Source organism: Mus pahari, chromosome 10 (assembly GCF_900095145.1).
Source record: "Mus pahari chromosome 10, PAHARI_EIJ_v1.1, whole genome shotgun sequence".
In the NCBI taxonomy this organism is placed as follows: domain Eukaryota; kingdom Metazoa; phylum Chordata; class Mammalia; order Rodentia; family Muridae; genus Mus; species Mus pahari.
The window spans coordinates 39,207,092-39,223,721 of NC_034599.1; the positions used below are offsets into that span (position 1 = coordinate 39,207,092).

General features: G+C 55.2%; 3 protein-coding genes across 6 annotated transcripts; 2 read left to right on the forward strand and 1 right to left on the reverse strand.

The window, feature by feature from the left end:
* Positions 1-2,216: 2,216 nt before the first annotated feature.
* On the forward strand, positions 2,217-6,704 carry Mfrp (membrane frizzled-related protein). Of its 2 annotated transcripts, none has more exons than XM_021208046.1 (13): positions 2,217-2,270; positions 2,356-2,458; positions 2,551-2,664; positions 2,763-2,948; positions 3,081-3,294; positions 3,514-3,644; positions 3,755-3,880; positions 4,009-4,085; positions 4,909-5,057; positions 5,470-5,618; positions 5,724-5,831; positions 6,269-6,396; positions 6,480-6,704. In XM_021208046.1, the coding sequence occupies exons 1-13, from the start codon at positions 2,217-2,219 to the stop codon at positions 6,702-6,704; spliced, it is 1,764 nt and encodes a 587-aa protein (XP_021063705.1). The 2 variants fall into 2 exon arrangements, with proteins under 2 accessions (XP_021063705.1, XP_021063706.1); XM_021208047.1 differs by having other exon boundaries at positions 5,470-5,600.
* Positions 6,705-7,315: 611 nt separating this feature from the next.
* On the forward strand, positions 7,316-9,287 carry C1qtnf5 (C1q and TNF related 5). Of its 3 annotated transcripts, none has more exons than XM_021207863.2 (3): positions 7,316-7,610; positions 7,864-8,129; positions 8,395-9,287. In XM_021207863.2, exons 2-3 carry the CDS (start codon positions 7,916-7,918, stop codon positions 8,910-8,912), a joined length of 732 nt encoding a protein of 243 aa, XP_021063522.1. In that variant the 5' UTR covers positions 7,316-7,610; positions 7,864-7,915; the 3' UTR covers positions 8,913-9,287. The 3 variants fall into 3 exon arrangements, with proteins under 3 accessions (XP_021063522.1, XP_021063523.1, XP_021063520.1); XM_021207864.2 differs by having other exon boundaries at positions 7,316-7,520; XM_021207861.2 differs by having other exon boundaries at positions 7,316-7,492.
* A 1,530-nt stretch (positions 9,288-10,817) lies between these two features.
* Positions 10,818-13,554, reverse strand: Rnf26 (ring finger protein 26). The gene has a single exon (XM_021206785.1). It carries the CDS (start codon positions 12,998-13,000, stop codon positions 11,726-11,728), a length of 1,275 nt encoding a protein of 424 aa, XP_021062444.1. The 5' UTR covers positions 13,001-13,554; the 3' UTR covers positions 10,818-11,725.
* Positions 13,555-16,630: the final 3,076 nt, after the last annotated feature.

Here is a 16,630-nt window from a genome sequence, read left to right on the forward strand (position 1 = left end):
CTCTCTCTCTCTCTCTTTTGAGGCAAGGTTTCTCTGTGTAGCCCTAGCTGTCCTGGAACTCACTCTGTAGACCAGGCTGGCCTTGAACTCAAACTCACAGAGATCTCCCTCTCTGCTTTTCAAGTGCTGGGATTAAAGGTGTGCACCACAATGATTAGCTATTGTGAACTCTTCCCATGGGTTTGAATGGTCCAAGGGACCATTACTGCTCTATGTGGTCAAACCAGAATGGCCAAAGGATCTCTCTCGCAACTTCTTCATGACACTTGCCCCTGCAACTACCAAAACCAGCCTTCCTGGAAGACCAGGGCTGCTGGTCTGCATGTTTAGAGTCCAGGAAGAAGCAGCCAGGCCTCTGAGAGGGCAGATGGAGAGCTTGCAGAAAGACTTCTTTCCTGAGGGCAGAAACCTGCGGTTTTATGATTTTTTTCAGCCGTGTGACTTTGGGGAAGTTACTTAACATCTCAGAGCCATAATACCACCTTTTTAAAAATGGCTATTTCATTGATTTATGTATGAAAGGAAGAGAAAACAATGTGTAAGACCTCTTGCCCAGGGCCTAAAGCATTATAGACATTCTACAAGTAGTAGCTGGGAATATGACGTTGTCTCCAGACTCTCAGCCCTGCCCTGCCCCGTGATAAAACAAGAAAGACTGGCTGTCCCTTGCCTTTATCCCTGGAACAGCTGTGCCAGACTGGGACCTGCAGCATGTCTTTTCTACCCCACGACAGCAAGAGGACCAACAGCCAGGCTCCACACCCACCCTGGCCTCAGTGGCAGGTGACCTCTTCCCATCCATCCTCCCTCCTGCAGGCTTGGGGACCCAGACATGGAACCAAGCTCTCGATCCCATGCCAGGCTTCCTGCGTTCTTGGCCTTGTAACAAAGATGCTGAATGTAACAGAGACCTTTCTCACCCACACGTGAAGAGCCCCTCCCAACTCCGGGGAGGCTGAAGTAAGAGGAAGGGCTCCAAGGCTGAGGCTAGCTCAACAGAGCAAGATCCTATCTCCAAACAAAACAACAACACAAGATAAACTCGGGGCTGTAGCTCCATCAGCAGCGTGCTATCCTAGCACACACGGAGGGTCCAACCCCTGCTCCGTGGTGCTCCACAACACTGGGGAACATAGGAGGCTCAGAAGCCCAGGACCTATGGCGGAAATGGCTTAGTGAGTAAAAGGCACATGCTCTTCAGATGTCCAGCGCTCACAGGAACACTGTGAGAGTCAGGCATAGCAGCCCCATCCATGATGCCTGTAAAAGAAATCAAGCAAGCTCGGATGATATGCATACCATACATACACAAATAGGTATATATAATGACAAACAAAAAAAGTTCAAGGTCATCCTTGCCTACCTAAAGACTTTGAAGCTATCCCGGGCAACATGAGACCATATCACAAGAAAGAAAGAAAGAAAGAAAGAAAGAAAGGAAGGAGAGAGAAAGGAAGGAAAAAAGGAAGGAAGGAAGGAAGGAAGGAAAGAAGGAAGGGAGGGAGGGAGGGAGGAAGAAATAGAGGAAGAAAAGAAAAGAAAGGAAAAGAGGGGTTGGAGAGATGGCTCAGCGGTTAAGAGCACTGACTCCTCTTCCAGAGGTCCTGAGTTCAATTCCCAGCAACCACATGGTGGCTCACAACCATCTGTAATAGGATCTGATGCCTTCTTCTGGTGTGTCTGAAGACAACTACAGTGTATTCATATTCATAAAGTAAATAAACCTTTAAAAAAAAGAGGTCACCCAGGCTCTGATGCCCACACTCAGTCATATTCACCAAGCTCAGCACCCCAGGAACGCCCTCCATACCGTGGGTGAGGAGGAGGGCGTGGTGATGCCCCTTGCCACAGCCCACAGAGCACCCAGCTTCCTCTGCTGGTGTCTGCAGCCGCTGCCTGTGCCTTTAAGGACTGCTGCTCAGTGCCTGCTCAGTGCCAGGGTCAGGACCTCAGCATCCTCAGCTGAGTTGGATTAAGGACCATTCCGTGCTTTCTGTGAATTCCTTCTCGCATCAGTTCCCTCCCCCACCTGGAGCCTCAGTAGCCTGGGGCCCCAACCAACCACTCTGCCAAAGGCAGCCCAAGAGAGCTGTCTCCTGACAGCCTTGTCCCTCAAGAGCAAAGGTCGCCTCTTTGATTGGTGGCTTGTGACCAGGGAGCGGACCCTCGGAGGTCTCGGGCTATCAGGGGATCTCCAGAAAGCCATGTCTTAAGCCATGAAGGACTATGCCGACATCATCCTCCATCCAGAGGCAAGCGAGTTGAGCAAGGTAAGGCCAACGTGGCACCCACCTCCCAAGATGTCCCCAGGGAACCTGCAAGTTCCAGCCCATAAGACTCTGCCTTCCATTCCAGACAGAGTTCTGCAATCCTGCTTTCGACCCGGAAGCAGGACCTTCTTGCCCTCCGCCAGCGTTACAGAGGGATGTCGGCAGCCGGCTCCAAGCTCCCTGGCACGGTAACCTTCAGGGGGTGCTTGGAACTATGGCGCCTGTGAGGGACGCCCCACACAGGGGTGCCTCTCAAAAGCCCACTGTGTCCTCCCTGCAGCCCAGCGTCTCCGGGGGCTACAGCCCGACTGCCACTTCTCCTGGTTCTGTATCCTGCTGCTCAGCGGGCTGCTGCTCCTGCTGCTGGGGCTACTGGTGGCTGTCATCCTGGCTCGTAAGTAACTGGGAGGGCTTTACATGGAGAGCCCATGAGCTATTCTGTCAGCCCCCAGGAACCTGCTCCTCAAAATGACACTCTATGCCCGCCTTCAGAGTTGCAGGCCACATCCCTCCCCAGGACTACCAAGAACCCACTGCCCACCCGAGGCCTCACCCCCATGGGTGTCATTCCCAGCACCACCCCTAACACCACCACCACGGCTGCCACCCCTGCTGCTACCACCACCCCAGCAAGCACGGGGCAGCAGGAGGCAGCCATGAGCCCTACACACCAGAGCAGTAAGTCCCAAGGGCGCTTTCTGGAGAAGGCCCAGAGTGGTGTTGGGGAGGAAAGGCCGGAAAAGGAACCGTGCAGGTGGGGGAAAGCCTCTCTCCTGCTGACCTCTGACACCCCCCCCCCATCCCCTGCAGCCTGTGGAGGTCTCCTTCCTGGTCCCAGCGGTTTCTTCAGCAGCCCCAACTACCCAGACCTCTACCCACCCCTCAGCCACTGTGTCTGGCATATCCGGGTAGCCACAGGTCAGACAATACAGCTCAAGATCCAAGCCCTCGGCATAGAAAGCATGCTCACCTGTCTTTTCGATCGCTTGGAAATTATCTCAGAGCCTACGGGCCCTCTCCTCAGGTGGGTCCCTCTGCTTCCAGGGAACCCCACAGGGTGAGGTTCAGAAGAAGCTGGGAACTCAAACAGAAATCTAGACCAGAAGAAGATTAACACAACTGCCCTCAGATCCCTCCCCGGCCAGCACCTTGCTGTGCAGCTTAGGGAAACCCGCTTCCCTTCTCTGATCTGTTTCTTTCCCGAATTCAGAGCCTCCATCACCCCAACCTGGCTTTCTTGCAGGGTGTGTGGTAAAACACCTCCTGCCACATTAAACACCAACACCAGCCACCTCCGTGTGTCCTTCGTCTCTGATAACGATGTGGAAGGGTCTGGTTTCCAGGCCTGGTACCAAGCAGTGGCCCCCGGACGTTGTAAGTGACTTCCCTCCATGTCCCCAGCCACCTCTCCTTCGGCTCCTCCCAGCAGACGGGATGGAAACCCTGGGGGAGTCTGACTCCACCTGGTTCTTGCCCTTCCCCAGGGAGCTGTGCCCATAATGAGTTCCATTGTGACCTTCTCCTCTGCCTGAAGCATGACTCTGTATGTGACGGTATTACCGAGTGTACCGATGGCAGTGACGAGGCCAACTGCAGTGCCAAGACGTTGGGTACGGGCCCAGTGAGGGACAGGGCAGGCACATCTTCAGGCTTCTGTCCCAGGTTCAGGCTGGGATCCCCTGCTCTGACCCAGAATTTTCTTGCCTGTCAACTCATGAGCCACTTGGCTTCTCTACAGGGTGTGGAGGGAACCTGACTGGGCTCTATGGGATGTTCTCTACCCCAAACTACCCACAGCACTACCCTCACCAACAGGTAAGTGCGGTGCACTCGGGATGGTGAGACACCCTCATGAGACACCAGAGTGGCTAGGTCAGTGTGCCTGGGACCAGTCTGCCTGGGAATGTACTTGATTACACAAGTTTATGCAGACCAGGAGACATCGTTAAGCACCAACTGTATACCAGACATTTCCAGGCTGGGTAAACACATCTATTTCTGAGACTAGACGATTTGAAAAGGCATTAATTTATGGATAGACAATGTCACACCTGATAGCCCATGCTGATCTCGTCACTGTGAGAAACCTTCTGCCCCAGCCTCCTGAGCGCTTGGATTAGAAGTATGGGCCACCGTGCCAGGTCCGGGGGTTTTGTTTGGTCTGAGACAGGCTCTCACTATGTAGCCATAGCTGGCCTGGAACTCACAGAGATCCACTCACCTCTGCCTGGAATTAAAAGGTGTGCACCCCACCCCTGCATCCATACCCCACATCTGCTGGATTGCTTTGTTGTTGTTGTTTTTCCACTCTGAGGATCAACCCCTGGGTCATACAAGTTCTTGCCCACTGAGCTACCCCTGGTCCTTGGCTTCTTGAGACAGTCTCTGTGAGACTTGACATCCAGATTAGGCTGGCCTTGAACTCTGCTTTCCAAGCACTGGGATTACTGGTGTGTGGCAGCACTAGGCCTGATTGACACTTCCTATTCTAAGAGGCACCATGATGGAAGTGAGGTAGGCAAAAGCCACTCACATCTTGCCTAGTGTGCTCTGGGCAAAGAAGCCCCCCCCGCACCGCACGTCCAGGCTGGGGCAAGGGAAGGTCCCTGTGGGTTACGTCACGTCTCCCCTCCCCCAGCTTTGCACCTGGTACGTCGAAGTGCCTGTGGGATACGGAATAAGACTAGAATTCCACAACTTCAGTCTGGAAGCACAGGCTGAGTGCAAGTTTGACTACGTGGAAGTGTATGAGGCCAGCAACCCGGGAACCTTCAGCTTCCTGGGCAGGTACTAATCAGGGCTAGAGTGGTGGGCAACCTATCCCCCATCTGGCAGACCAGGCTCCATATGCTAGACCCCAGGAGCCCCCAGCTTCAGTGTCTTCAGCTGCTCTATAGACTAGAGATCTCTTCTACGGGCATCCTGAGATGGCACGTTCTTTCTCAGCGCTAGCCCTTCACTTCTGCACTTGCTTGGCCTCATTTTTCCCACTTGTAAGGAAGCCTTTGCCTTCCCCATCTTCCCCTACTCTCCCCATCTCAAAGTGGCTCAAGTTTAAGAAGTTGTGTCTTATAACAAGTAGCCTGAGTTCCCGGACCCTAAGCTCTGTGACTCGGTCCTGGCATGGCCAAGAGCCCAGCCCATAGCCCCAAGGACCGGCCAGTGGCCTGTGCCCAGGATAGTTTTCTGCCCTGGGCAGGTTCTGTGGAGCAGAGCCACCACCCCACCTCATCTCCTCGATGCACCAGCTGGCTGTAATCTTCAAGACAGATCTTGGTATCAGCAGCGGGGGCTTCTTAGCCACCTACCAGGCCATCAATACTACAGAGAGTGGGTGCCCCTGGGCAGGTGGGTGTGGGCAACAGAGGGTTCCTCCAAGGAACATTAAAGGGTACCCTGGGGGCAGTAGGTACAGGCATGCCCCTGTGCCCGCAGACCTCTGTGGACCCAGAGAGTTCAGCCAGAGCGGAGGATCTAGGGATCTGCAGTGGATGTGTGACTTATGGAAAGACTGTGCAAATGACAGCAACAACTGCAGCAGCCACTTGTCCCCACAACCAGGTACGGAGCCTTCCTCTGAGTGGGGCCCTGCCAGTCAGAGCAGGCAGGGTCCCTACCACACTTCCTTCAGCCCCCCTTCCTTCCTCCTTGAGAGTTCACGGCTGGGCCTCTCTCTCCTCATCCCGTGACCACTTCAAGGAGTCCTGATGGGACTCTCAGTTGGTGGTGGCATTGTACACTAGTGTCATCTGAGAGGGACACGGGAATGTAGGAGTCGATGGGAGGTATCCACTTTGACACCGAGTCCCTCCGCACAGCCTACCTCACAGACCACACGACAGAAGTGGTCCCAAGTGGTCTCCAGTTAGGTGCTCCACATTCCCTGAGATCAGAGGGGCCTACACGATGCCCAGGCTGGCAAACAGCCTCTGGCGTGTGGAAACAACAGCCAGGCAGTGTCTTCCCCCCCCCCCAGTGACTCAACCCCCCCTCCACAGACCTGACCTGTGAACCTGTCCAGGTGGAGATGTGCCTCGGACTAAGCTACAATACCACGGCCTTTCCTAACATCTGGGTAGGCCTGGCCACGCAGACGGAGGTGACAGACATCCTCCGAGGCTACAAGGTGCTGGGACAGAGAGGAGGGAGACCATAGGAAGGGTGGGCACATGGAGACTGGACACCTGATGGCCATCTTTCCTCCCACAGAGTCTGACAAGTCTACCCTGCTACCAGACTTTCCAGAGGTTCCTCTGTGGGCTGCTTGTGCCTCGATGCACCTCACTGGGCACTATCCTACCCCCTTGTCGTTCCGTCTGCCAGGCGGCGGAGCAGCGGTGCCAGTCTAGCTTGGCATTATTGGGCACACCCTGGCCTTTCAACTGCAACAGGCTGCCCGTGGCGGCTAGCCTGGAAGCTTGCTCCCGGCCCTGACCTGAAGCCAGCCCCCACCCTCTGTCTGCCCATCCTCCTCTACCTATGTGGGTGGGTGGGTGGGCAGGGAAGGCAGAAAACAAGGGCAAGGGTGGCCTGGATAGGGACTCTGCGCATCCTCTCTGGAGGAAAAGGACCAGAGTTCCGATCCTGATCCTGCCCAGGAGGGAACAGGACCATCCCATCTTTCCTCCACCTTCCCTGAGCTCTTATTTACCAAGACAGCCCTACACAGTGGCCAGGCCCCACGCTGTGCCGTGGGACAGCCCAGCAGACTTCCAAGTCCCTGACCCCGATCCCCGGCCTTCTGCCTCCTCCCTTTCCATTTACGTTCACTGTCACCTGACCTTCAATCTTTTTCATTTAATCAACAAACCTGTTTTGAGTGACAATCTAAACCTGGACGTCCAACTGGCTCTCTGTTTTTGGAATTCACCCTGGGCCCCCAACTAATCCAGTTCTCCACCCCCGCCCCACCCCCACCACGAGTTGTGACCTTGGACTCCATTATTATCCCATTCTTCCCTCCCTCCAGCTCCTGGGAACTGAAGCCCCAAGTATCTCCCTCACAGTTCAGCCTCTTGGTAATGCAGGCTCAGCTCTCTCCTCCTCCCCCTTTCTCCACACCCCCTACATCCCCACAATTTTGGCCGGCCGCCGGGCGACACCACGAGTTATTTCCCTGCTATTTCCCAGCCCGGGGAGTTCTTGGCCTCTGAACAACTGGTTTCCTCTAGGAGTCTGGGAGGAGCGCTCTGGAACCGGCAAGGAGCAACCAGAAGCTGGGAGTCAGTCAGCAAGGGCAGGGGCTGCCTGGTAGGGGTAGGAGTGGGTGCAGGGCCAGCAGGAGGGTCTGAGGAAGCCATTCAAAGCGAGCAGCTGGGAGTGCTGGGGGAGCCGGGAGGGGTGAGTTTGGCAGAGGAGGAGGGTAAGTGGGGGAGGGGACTGTGGGAAAGCCTGGGCGCCAGCTAGGGGACGGAGAAGGGCTTGTCTCCCCTTTCCTTTCCCAGTTCTTGGTTTGGGGCACCCTCATCTTCATCCCATCACACTGTGCTCAACCCCAAAGGCATGTTTGTAGGGCGGGGACCTACTGGGTTCCACCTGGGTGGGGCGCGAGGTTGGTCCTAAGATTCTGGGTCCCAACTCTGATCCTGCCCAGCCTACAGACTACAAGAGAGGATCCTGGCGTCTGAGCCTCCGGGGTCACCACCATGAGGCCACTTCTTGCCCTTCTGTTTCTGGGTCTGGTGTCAGGCTCTCCTCCTCTGGACGACAACAAGATCCCCAGCCTGTGTCCCGGGCAGCCCGGCCTTCCAGGCACACCAGGTCACCATGGCAGCCAAGGCCTGCCTGGCCGTGACGGCCGTGATGGCCGCGACGGTGCACCCGGAGCTCCGGGAGAGAAAGGCGAGGGCGGGAGACCCGGTAAGAAGTCATTTTCGTTGCAGTGCATGGGTATATCCTAGTGAGCACAGCAACTGCTCTGCTGGATCCTTTGGGGGTCAGGGGTTCCGCCAGGGGGCGCTACTCTCCCTCCATTCCAGTCGGCTGGAGTGGGGCGAGGTGGGCTGTGGATGGAGGGGGATGAGTCAGCCCCAGGGAATCAGAAACCCTGATCCCTCAACTCAGCACTTCGGATCTGCTCCCGGCGGCTCCTAATTTCTTCCCTTCCCCTCTCCATCCCCTGCAGGACTACCTGGGCCACGTGGGGAGCCCGGGCCGCGTGGAGAGGCAGGTCCCGTGGGGGCTATCGGGCCTGCGGGGGAGTGCTCGGTGCCCCCACGATCAGCCTTCAGTGCCAAGCGATCCGAGAGCCGGGTACCTCCGCCAGCCGACACACCCCTACCCTTCGACCGTGTGCTGCTGAATGAGCAGGGACATTACGACCCCACTACTGGCAAGTTCACCTGCCAAGTGCCTGGTGTCTACTACTTTGCCGTCCACGCCACTGTCTACCGGGCCAGCTTGCAGTTTGATCTTGTCAAAAATGGGCAGTCCATCGCCTCTTTCTTCCAGTTTTTTGGGGGGTGGCCCAAACCAGCCTCGCTCTCAGGGGGTGCGATGGTAAGGCTAGAACCTGAGGACCAGGTGTGGGTGCAGGTGGGCGTGGGTGATTACATTGGCATCTATGCCAGCATCAAGACAGACAGTACCTTCTCTGGATTTCTCGTCTACTCTGACTGGCACAGCTCCCCAGTCTTTGCTTAAAACACAGAGAACCCGGAGCTGGCACTTGCTCCTTAGTGGAGGCTGTGACACTGACCATCGCAGCGCATACCAGGAGGGCTGGCCCCCTGGAATATTGTGAATGACTAGGAAGAGAGGGAGCCACTTCCGGTCCCACTGCTGGCAACGAACGGAGACAGAGGCTGTCTGAGGTCAAGACAGCGTGGAGCAGTGGCTCGGTTTCTGCCCAGGACTGTAGAATGTGGTAGGCTGGTAACTGTGGGTCCTGGCCCAGGACTCCAAGGTGGGATGCTCCATTCCTAGTTCTGTAACCCCTCTAGGTCCCTGACTCCATCTCTCCTGCTCACAGGGCAGCCTTTTTCTCAGAGGTCACTTAATAAACCGAAAATCCTCCCAGTTTTCTCCCTTTCTTCTGAGGATGCACAGCAGGCGGCTTCCTGGGGGAGGGGGGGAATGGGGCCATGACACAGAGGTACAAGCGAGCAGACCTAGAAAAACTGGCCCCACAGAGCTGCCACCTACATGTGGAGTTGCTGAACCCCTGCCTGACCAGGGGTTAACTTCTGATCTAGGGCTTTGGCCACTCAGAAAAAGGGACACATTTTTCTAATTCAGAGATGCCAAACCAAGGGGAAGCAGCCACTGTCTGCTCTGACAAAGACCCTGCATGCCAGGGGGTGATAAAGATACCCGCTTTCTTAGATAACTAGAAAGTTATCGCTGCCACCCCACCCAGAGATAAGTAGTTCCCGAGGTGACCACAAGGGGGTGCCTGAGCTCCAGACTGCAACGGTGTAAGGGCTGGGCTTCCAAGGTGGTTAGGGGAACGGATATTAAGGTCTGCAGAAAGAATTCCAGATGGGAGTAAAAGAAAAGGAGGTCCTTGGCCCCAGCCCGGCTCAGGAAGTTTATCTTCCCTAATAAAATGTTTATCCTCCACATTATACAGAGACTGCAAGGAGCCAGGCTTCAACTCCCTGGTGGGGAGGCAAGCCCTGCCACAGGTCTCCAATCTGAGGTGGAGAACTTGTCTCCACTGTGCTGGGCACAGCTTGGGTGGGCCAAGCCATTAAGTCTGAGGCTGACCACAGGCCCCCCGAGGGCTCACCTCTTGTGACACTCAGTTTAACTGGCTCAGACTAATGATAACAAACACACCCAGGTTTGCCAGTCCCAGTCCTCCCTCAGGACCCAGCATCTTCTCCCTCAGCCAGAGAACAGTCACAGGCGCTGTGCTTCTACATGTCACATTAAACTATGGGGGCGATCCCCTAATTTCCTTCTGGCAGTGGGAGGGCAACTGTATCTGGGGGTTCTAGGCTTCCTGTGTCTTCCAGATAGGCCCATAGGCTCTAATTCACACCTGCAGCAAAAGGTCCTACGCTCCAGCCCATCACAGTACCAGACCCTGTATCAAGACACAAAATAAGACGCAGGGCATGGGGCAAAGTGGCACTCATCTTTACTCCCGGCACTTGGGAGTTCAAGGCCAGCTTGGTGAGTTCCAGAACAGTCAGGGATACACACAGAAACCCTGTCTCAAAACAAACAAACAAACAAACATTCTGGCCCCTCCAGGAATGGGAGGGCAGACTGGCCTCTAGGCAGCAGACTCTGCTCCTCCTGGAAAGGTTAGCACTGTAGGAACACAGGAAGAACAGGGACAAGTTCACATTCCGCTCATAAGGGCTTATAACCCAGTACAGAGAAGGCGACTCAGAACCACGGACTGCAAGGCAGGTCAGAAGGGCAAGCATTAAGCAGCCATGCTTGCTGTGGGTTTTCCTCCTGGCACCGCCAGTCACACAATCTCCTCATCCCCACCCTGGAGCTCGCAATCCAGGTGCTCACTCACTTCTTACTCTAGGCCAGTCTCAAAAGACCTGGAGACAACACCAGCTGCTGGCACTCGCAAGGACCACACTCAGAGCTGTCAACGGAACTTTATTCATAGAAACGGGGCAGTCTGACAGACTTAATGGAGCTATGACCCCTGAGGCCCAGCCCCTTGTTTGGACCCTAGGAAAAGTGCAGAATGGCCTCTCCACTGCCAGAGAAAGCCCAGGAGGAATGCTATGTTCTATGCCAGGTAGGGAATGAGTAGACATCTGGTTGGTCCTTCTGAGGCTCCCCATAGAGCTGGGGTGCCTGAAGGTGAATGGGCCCAAAGCCAGGTGTAGCTGCACCCCTGTACTCAGGGATAAACTCCTGACCCCAGGTCCTGGTCAAGTTGGGAGTCTTTAAAAGACAGTGACAGGCAGAAGTGGCTCTAAGGGCATCTGCGAGTTTCTACTCCCAGACCTACCAGGGCAGAGGCTCTGGCTGAACATAAAGGTTCAAGATCATTGCAAACCAAGACAAAGCAAAAAAGAGAAAAAAGAATCAAGATCACTCCAAGGCCCATGAGTTGCCAAAATCCTCAAACGACACTGATGTGGCATGGCATGGCATGGCCTGGAGGAAAGGACCAAAAACTCCAACAAAAGAGCCAGAAGCAGAGAAGGACAGGCATCTGAGTGGGCCCTGGCAGGCGCAGCAGAAGAGCCCACCACAGTCTCAGGGCCCTTGCATAGTGACATACTCACCACCCTCATCATCTCAGGGCCCCACACAGGGTTTAGAGAAAGTGTTACTCTGTCCCACCCAGACTGGAGTCTTCCAGAGTATTCCAGCTACACAGCCTGGATATATGGCTTGAGGCTTGGCAGAGTCGCCTTCGGGGGACAAAGAAGACTCAGGCCAGAACCCAGAGGCAAAATGTTGATGCCATCCCGGCGTGTGGCGTCCCGGTGTGTGGCGCGCAGAGGATGGGCAGGCAGGCAGGCAGGGAGTCTTCAGAGGTAGACATTGAGGGTCTGCAGGATGCTGCGGCGGCAGAGCGGGCAGTTGCGGTGGTAAACCGGGTGACGCATGAGGATCTCGGTGCAAGCCTGGCACAGGCACAGGTGCCGGCAGGGCAGAAGCAGCACCGTCTTGCTCTGGTCCTGGCAGATAACGCACTTCTTCCGCTCTTCCTGCTCCTTCAGCAACTTCCACGGGTCCTGCCCAGTTGCAGGCTCGTCCTCGTTGAGTCTCTCTCGGCCTCTGGCCGGGGCTGCTCTGATGACCTCCTCTTCTGCTTCAGGAGGAGTGTCCCGTGGCTGGATCCTGGCTGAGGACACCCTCCTGGGGACACCTTGGGGGGCTCCTGGTGCTCCTCCCCGATTTGGCCAGCTGGCCAGTTGTAGGCTGCGGCTCCAGACTCTGCGCCAAGCCTCCAGACCTAGTGGAAGGCGAGACAGCCGGACGATATCCTCCCGAAGCCGGTGGTAGGACGGGTGGGTGTGAAGCTGGCCGAGAGCTTGGGTGGCCAGCCTCAGGGTTTGTTCTGGGTGCAACACAATCAAAATCACTGCCAGCACGCAAGCCAGCAACACCAATCCAGTGAGGTGGAAAACCACACAGCTGGCCAGCAGGCGGCCGGCGGAGGCCAACAGCTCCAGTGCTAGCTGGCAGGGGGTCCACAGGAGAATAGCCATGGCCACAGCACTGCTGGAGATGTGAGCGAGGAAAGCAGCCACCACGTCCGTCATCCTCCAAAGAGGCCCCGTCACTGCATCCCACAGGGCCAGCACCAGGGAGAAGAAGTTCTGAGTGCCGATGAGGCAGATGTTGACCAGACTGTTGATCACATAGGCCACCAGGCTCATGGCAATAGCACAGATGTCACAGGCCTGGCGCAGCAAAGCATGGCCATTGGAGACCATGTTCAGGATGCCCCTATTCAGCAACTCCCGGCTCCTCAGAGCTCCGTGGGAGGCCAGGTGCCCCAGTAGCTTTAAGCTCTCCAAGCCGGAGCAGCAGCTATAGAGGAGCGTCCCCAAGGCCTGCAGTCCCCCGAAGGTAAAGCGGACCACCGCTTCAACTAGGGCCAGCAAAGAAAGCAGGACCCCTCGACCCAAGTGCAGAAGACTGGTCAGTACCGTGTGTGGCAGATTGTAGATGAAGGCCAAGAGCCAGGCCAGGGTAGCCAGGAGGGAGGACACGAGCAGGAAGTTGAGATCCAACATCAAGGTCAGCAAGTCCAGCATCAGGCCCACCCCATTCACCACCAGGTAGACAGCCTCCATGATAGGGCCGCGGAGGTCAGGACCAAAGGAAGGCTGGCGCCTCGGCGGCGGCGGGGTCAAGGTTGCCACGACTGTGGCGAGATCGGAGCGAATGCGGAAGGGATGCGAACGTCTAACCCAGGGACACCCGAGGGCTACAGACGCGGGCTGCACGGACGACTTCTACAGGAGGGAGCGGCGGCCCGGCATGGAAAGCGGAACGTTCGGGAGCCAAGAGGTGAAACATCCCTGCCGTGACAGCCGAGCCCGGACCGGACGGAGCCCCGCAGCTTTAGGAGCCCCGGGGCGGTGATCGCGGCCGGGCCGGCCACGGGTCAGACCCGGAGGAGACCCGCAAGGATGGGACGGCGTCCGGAAGGGCCGGGTCGGGGCCGGGTGGGGGCGGCGCAGGCTGGGCGCGGGCTCGCGGTCCAGCCCCGCAAGGGCCCCTGTCCCCGCCCGGCCCCTGTCCCCCCGCTCGCGGCGAGTGGCACCCGAGGGGAGCGCGGGAGCGAGAGTCAGCCTCGGCAAACCCGGAGCGCGGCCTCCGCTCCGCTGGGCGCCGCCATCTTGTTTGCGAAAGGACGCCAGCGGGCAGGGGGCGGGACTGTAGCCTGTGGCCAATCAGTGAGGGGCAACGGCAGAAATGTCGACAGACCACTGGTGGCTTTGAATGGCGCCCAAAGACAGGGTCCAATGAGAGGGGTGGAAATGTGTTTTTTTACAGCCCCCCTCCTCTTGGAGGTGGTGATAGGTCCGTTAGCATGTCGGTATCGTGTCCCCGCCCCACCCCGCCCCGCCCCTTAAAGAGCCAGAGCCACACTTTAATGAGGCTGCCCGAGAAGCCCCAGCTCCACCTGTTCCCGGTCCTGCGTGTTTTCTTTGAGCTCTGGGCTGGGATCTGGGATAGTACCGCCTCCGCGTCCCGCTGGGACCCCCTGCCTCATCTCTTTCATCATTTATTTTTATCATTTATTAAGCACTTATCATGCCTTGGAAATACAGCCCTTTTTAAGATTATCGTCTTATCTCAAGCTATTCACAAAGAGAAAAAGATCGTTAGGGGAGATCCGTTGTCATTGAGAAAAGGAGTCACAGAAAGAAGGAGCTCTGCTTTCTACCTTGACCCCTATCAGCATGTAGGCCATGTGTGCCCCACACATCAAGAGCCCCGGTGTTTTCTACGTACTCAGAGGTCTCTCGGGGTGACTGTCGTCCTTGTTAGCCTTAATTGTCAACTTGGCACAGCCTTGGAATCATCTGAGAGAAACCTCAATTTATGAGATGGCCCAGGTGGGTTTGGTCTATAAATTTGTCTGTGAGGGATTCTTTTGTTAATTGACAGAGGAGGGCCCAGCCAACTATGGGTAGCAACATTCCCTAGGCGGAGGGGTCCTGGACAGTGTAAAGCTTGTGGAGAGAGTGACCCAGGAACTGGACCAGCTAGCTAGCAGCAGCCTCCATGGTTGGCAAAGGTAATGTGTCACTCCAGGCGCCTGCCTTAACTTTCTGCCCCAGCTTCCCTCAAAGATGTACTGTGACCTGACGCTGCTTTTGGTCAAAGTGTTTTATCACAGCAACAGAAAGTAAACAGGACACTTATCCTTCCCCTGGTCACCGCTGTTTGTTTAATTTCCTACTTGTTTGGAATTCAGATTCTCTGTTGGCAACTCTGAACAGTGAGTAAGCCCTTCATTTCCTTCAAGCCTCGCACTGAATGAAGTGCACCCTCAGCACTATGTAGCGAGGCTTCGTAGGGGGACTTGGGAGGTACAGACAGGAAGGTCGGCTTCCCAGATACTTACCCATTTAAGGAAAGACAGTCTTGCTGGGCGGTGGCGCACGCCTTTAATCCCAGCACTTGCGAGGCAGAGGCAGGCAGATTTTGAGGCCAACCTGGTTTACAGAGTCCAGGACAGCCAGAGCTACCCAGAGAAATCTCCGGGGTGTGTGTGTGTGGAGGGGGGGGGGAGTAAGTAAATAAAGCCCAGCCAGTTAGCTTATACCTTAATGTCAGCACCTAGGAGGTAGAGGCAGGCAGAGCTGGTCAAGTTCCAGGACCAGCACTTCATAGAGACTCTGTCTCAAAAAAAAAAAAAGAAAGAAAAAGAAAAAGAAAAAGAAAAGAATAAAGAAAGAAAAGAAAAGAACCAGAGAGATGGCTAAGCAGGTTGTCAGGTACCAAATAGCAGAGCTGTTGACACTGTCAGAAGAGGGGCTGGAGAGATGGCTCTGCAGTTAAGAGCACTGGCTGCTGTTCCAGAGAGGTCCTGAGTTCAATTCCCAGCAACCACATGGTGGCTCACAACCATCTGTAATATGGTCTGATGCCCTCTTCTGGCATGCAAGTGTATATGCAGACAGAGCTCTCATTCACATTAAATATCTAGATAGATAGATAGATAGATAGATAGATAGATAGATAGATAGATAGATGATAGATAGATAGATAGATAGATGATAGATAGATAGACCTTGGATGCCCAAAGGCAGTCCCTGTCTTTCAGGCCCTTTTGCCTGATATGAGGTACACTAAACCAAAGCCACTTTTAATGAGTCATAGCCCGCCCTTGACCCGAGTCCCAGGTATGGGTAATGTGGGAAAGCCTAGCTCAGCAAACTTGGTGGAGGAAGTTTAAATTACTTGACCGTATGCTCTCTGGAAACCAGCTCGGAAGAAAGTCTGATACCTAGAGGCTCCTTGCGGGAACTAGAGCATCCCTGCAGGACTGGGAAGGTAAAGAGTTCTGGGAGAAGGGAAGCCCTCCAGGCCTGCGCTAGCAGCCAGGGCATCCGCACTGCTGGCGGCAAGGCCTTTCTTCTGCTTGGTAAGAGAAAGGCCAGCTGGACATGCGCAGGGCTTTCTTAGAGGTTCCAGGGTGTGTGGGGGCTAAGGGGCTGAGACCAGGACAGAGTGACCAATTCAAGAGGCTGTTCTGTGAGCTCCTTCATCTCCCAGGCAAACATTCAGTAAGATAAAGGTGTTTTAACTGAAGGTTTTCTTTTTAATTTATTTAATTTTATTTATTTATTTATTTATTTATTTTTATTTTTTTATTTTTTGGTTTTTCGAGACAGGGTTTCTCTGTATAGCCCTGGCTGTCCTGGAACTCATTCTGTAGACCAGGCTGTCCTCGAACTCAGAAATCCACCTGCCTCTGCCTCCCGAGTGCTGGGATTAAAGGCGTGCGCCACCACGCCCGGCTATAATTTTATATTTTTAATATGCAAATTAAAGCTAGGATCTAACCCAGTGGTAGAGCATTTGCCTTGCATAGGCAAAGCCTTAGGTTTCACCCCTAGCACTGTGTGTGTGAGTGTGTGTGTGTGTGTGTGTGTACGCGCGCGCCCTGAGTTCAATCTCCAGCACTGGGTGGGGTGGGGGTGGGGAGGGAACTATATGTGAAGGTAGATTCTAAGCCAAGCATGTTGGCTCATACCTACAGTCCCAGTTCGGGTAGCTGAGGCAGAAAGATCAACGTGAATTTGAGGCTAGCCTGGTGTCTCAAATATAGAGAAAGACAAAGGAAGAGGGCTATTAACTGAAGGCTTGCTCTTTATTCCCGCCCTCGCCCCAGAGGCGTCCCTTCTGGTAGCATGCATGCTTTAGAGGTCACACACATACTAAGCTCTCTCTATAAAAGAATCCAT

What these genes read in the sequence shown, in the direction of transcription:
- Rnf26 (XM_021206785.1), bottom strand. Translation starts at nt 13,000, where the DNA reads ATGGAGGCTGTCTACCTGGTGGTGAATGGGGTGGGCCTGATGCTGGAC.
- Mfrp (XM_021208046.1), top strand. Translation starts at nt 2,217, where the DNA reads ATGAAGGACTATGCCGACATCATCCTCCATCCAGAGGCAAGCGAGTTG. An exon ending in GGTGGCTGTCATCCTGGCTC is followed by an intron (nt 2,665 to 2,762) that starts GTAAGTAACTGG and finishes GCCCGCCTTCAG; the next exon opens with AGTTGCAGGCCACATCCCTC. An exon ending in AGCAGTGGCCCCCGGACGTT is followed by an intron (nt 3,645 to 3,754) that starts GTAAGTGACTTC and finishes GCCCTTCCCCAG; the next exon opens with GGAGCTGTGCCCATAATGAG.
- C1qtnf5 (XM_021207863.2), top strand. Translation starts at nt 7,916, where the DNA reads ATGAGGCCACTTCTTGCCCTTCTGTTTCTGGGTCTGGTGTCAGGCTCT. An exon ending in AGGCGAGGGCGGGAGACCCG is followed by an intron (nt 8,130 to 8,394) that starts GTAAGAAGTCAT and finishes CATCCCCTGCAG; the next exon opens with GACTACCTGGGCCACGTGGG.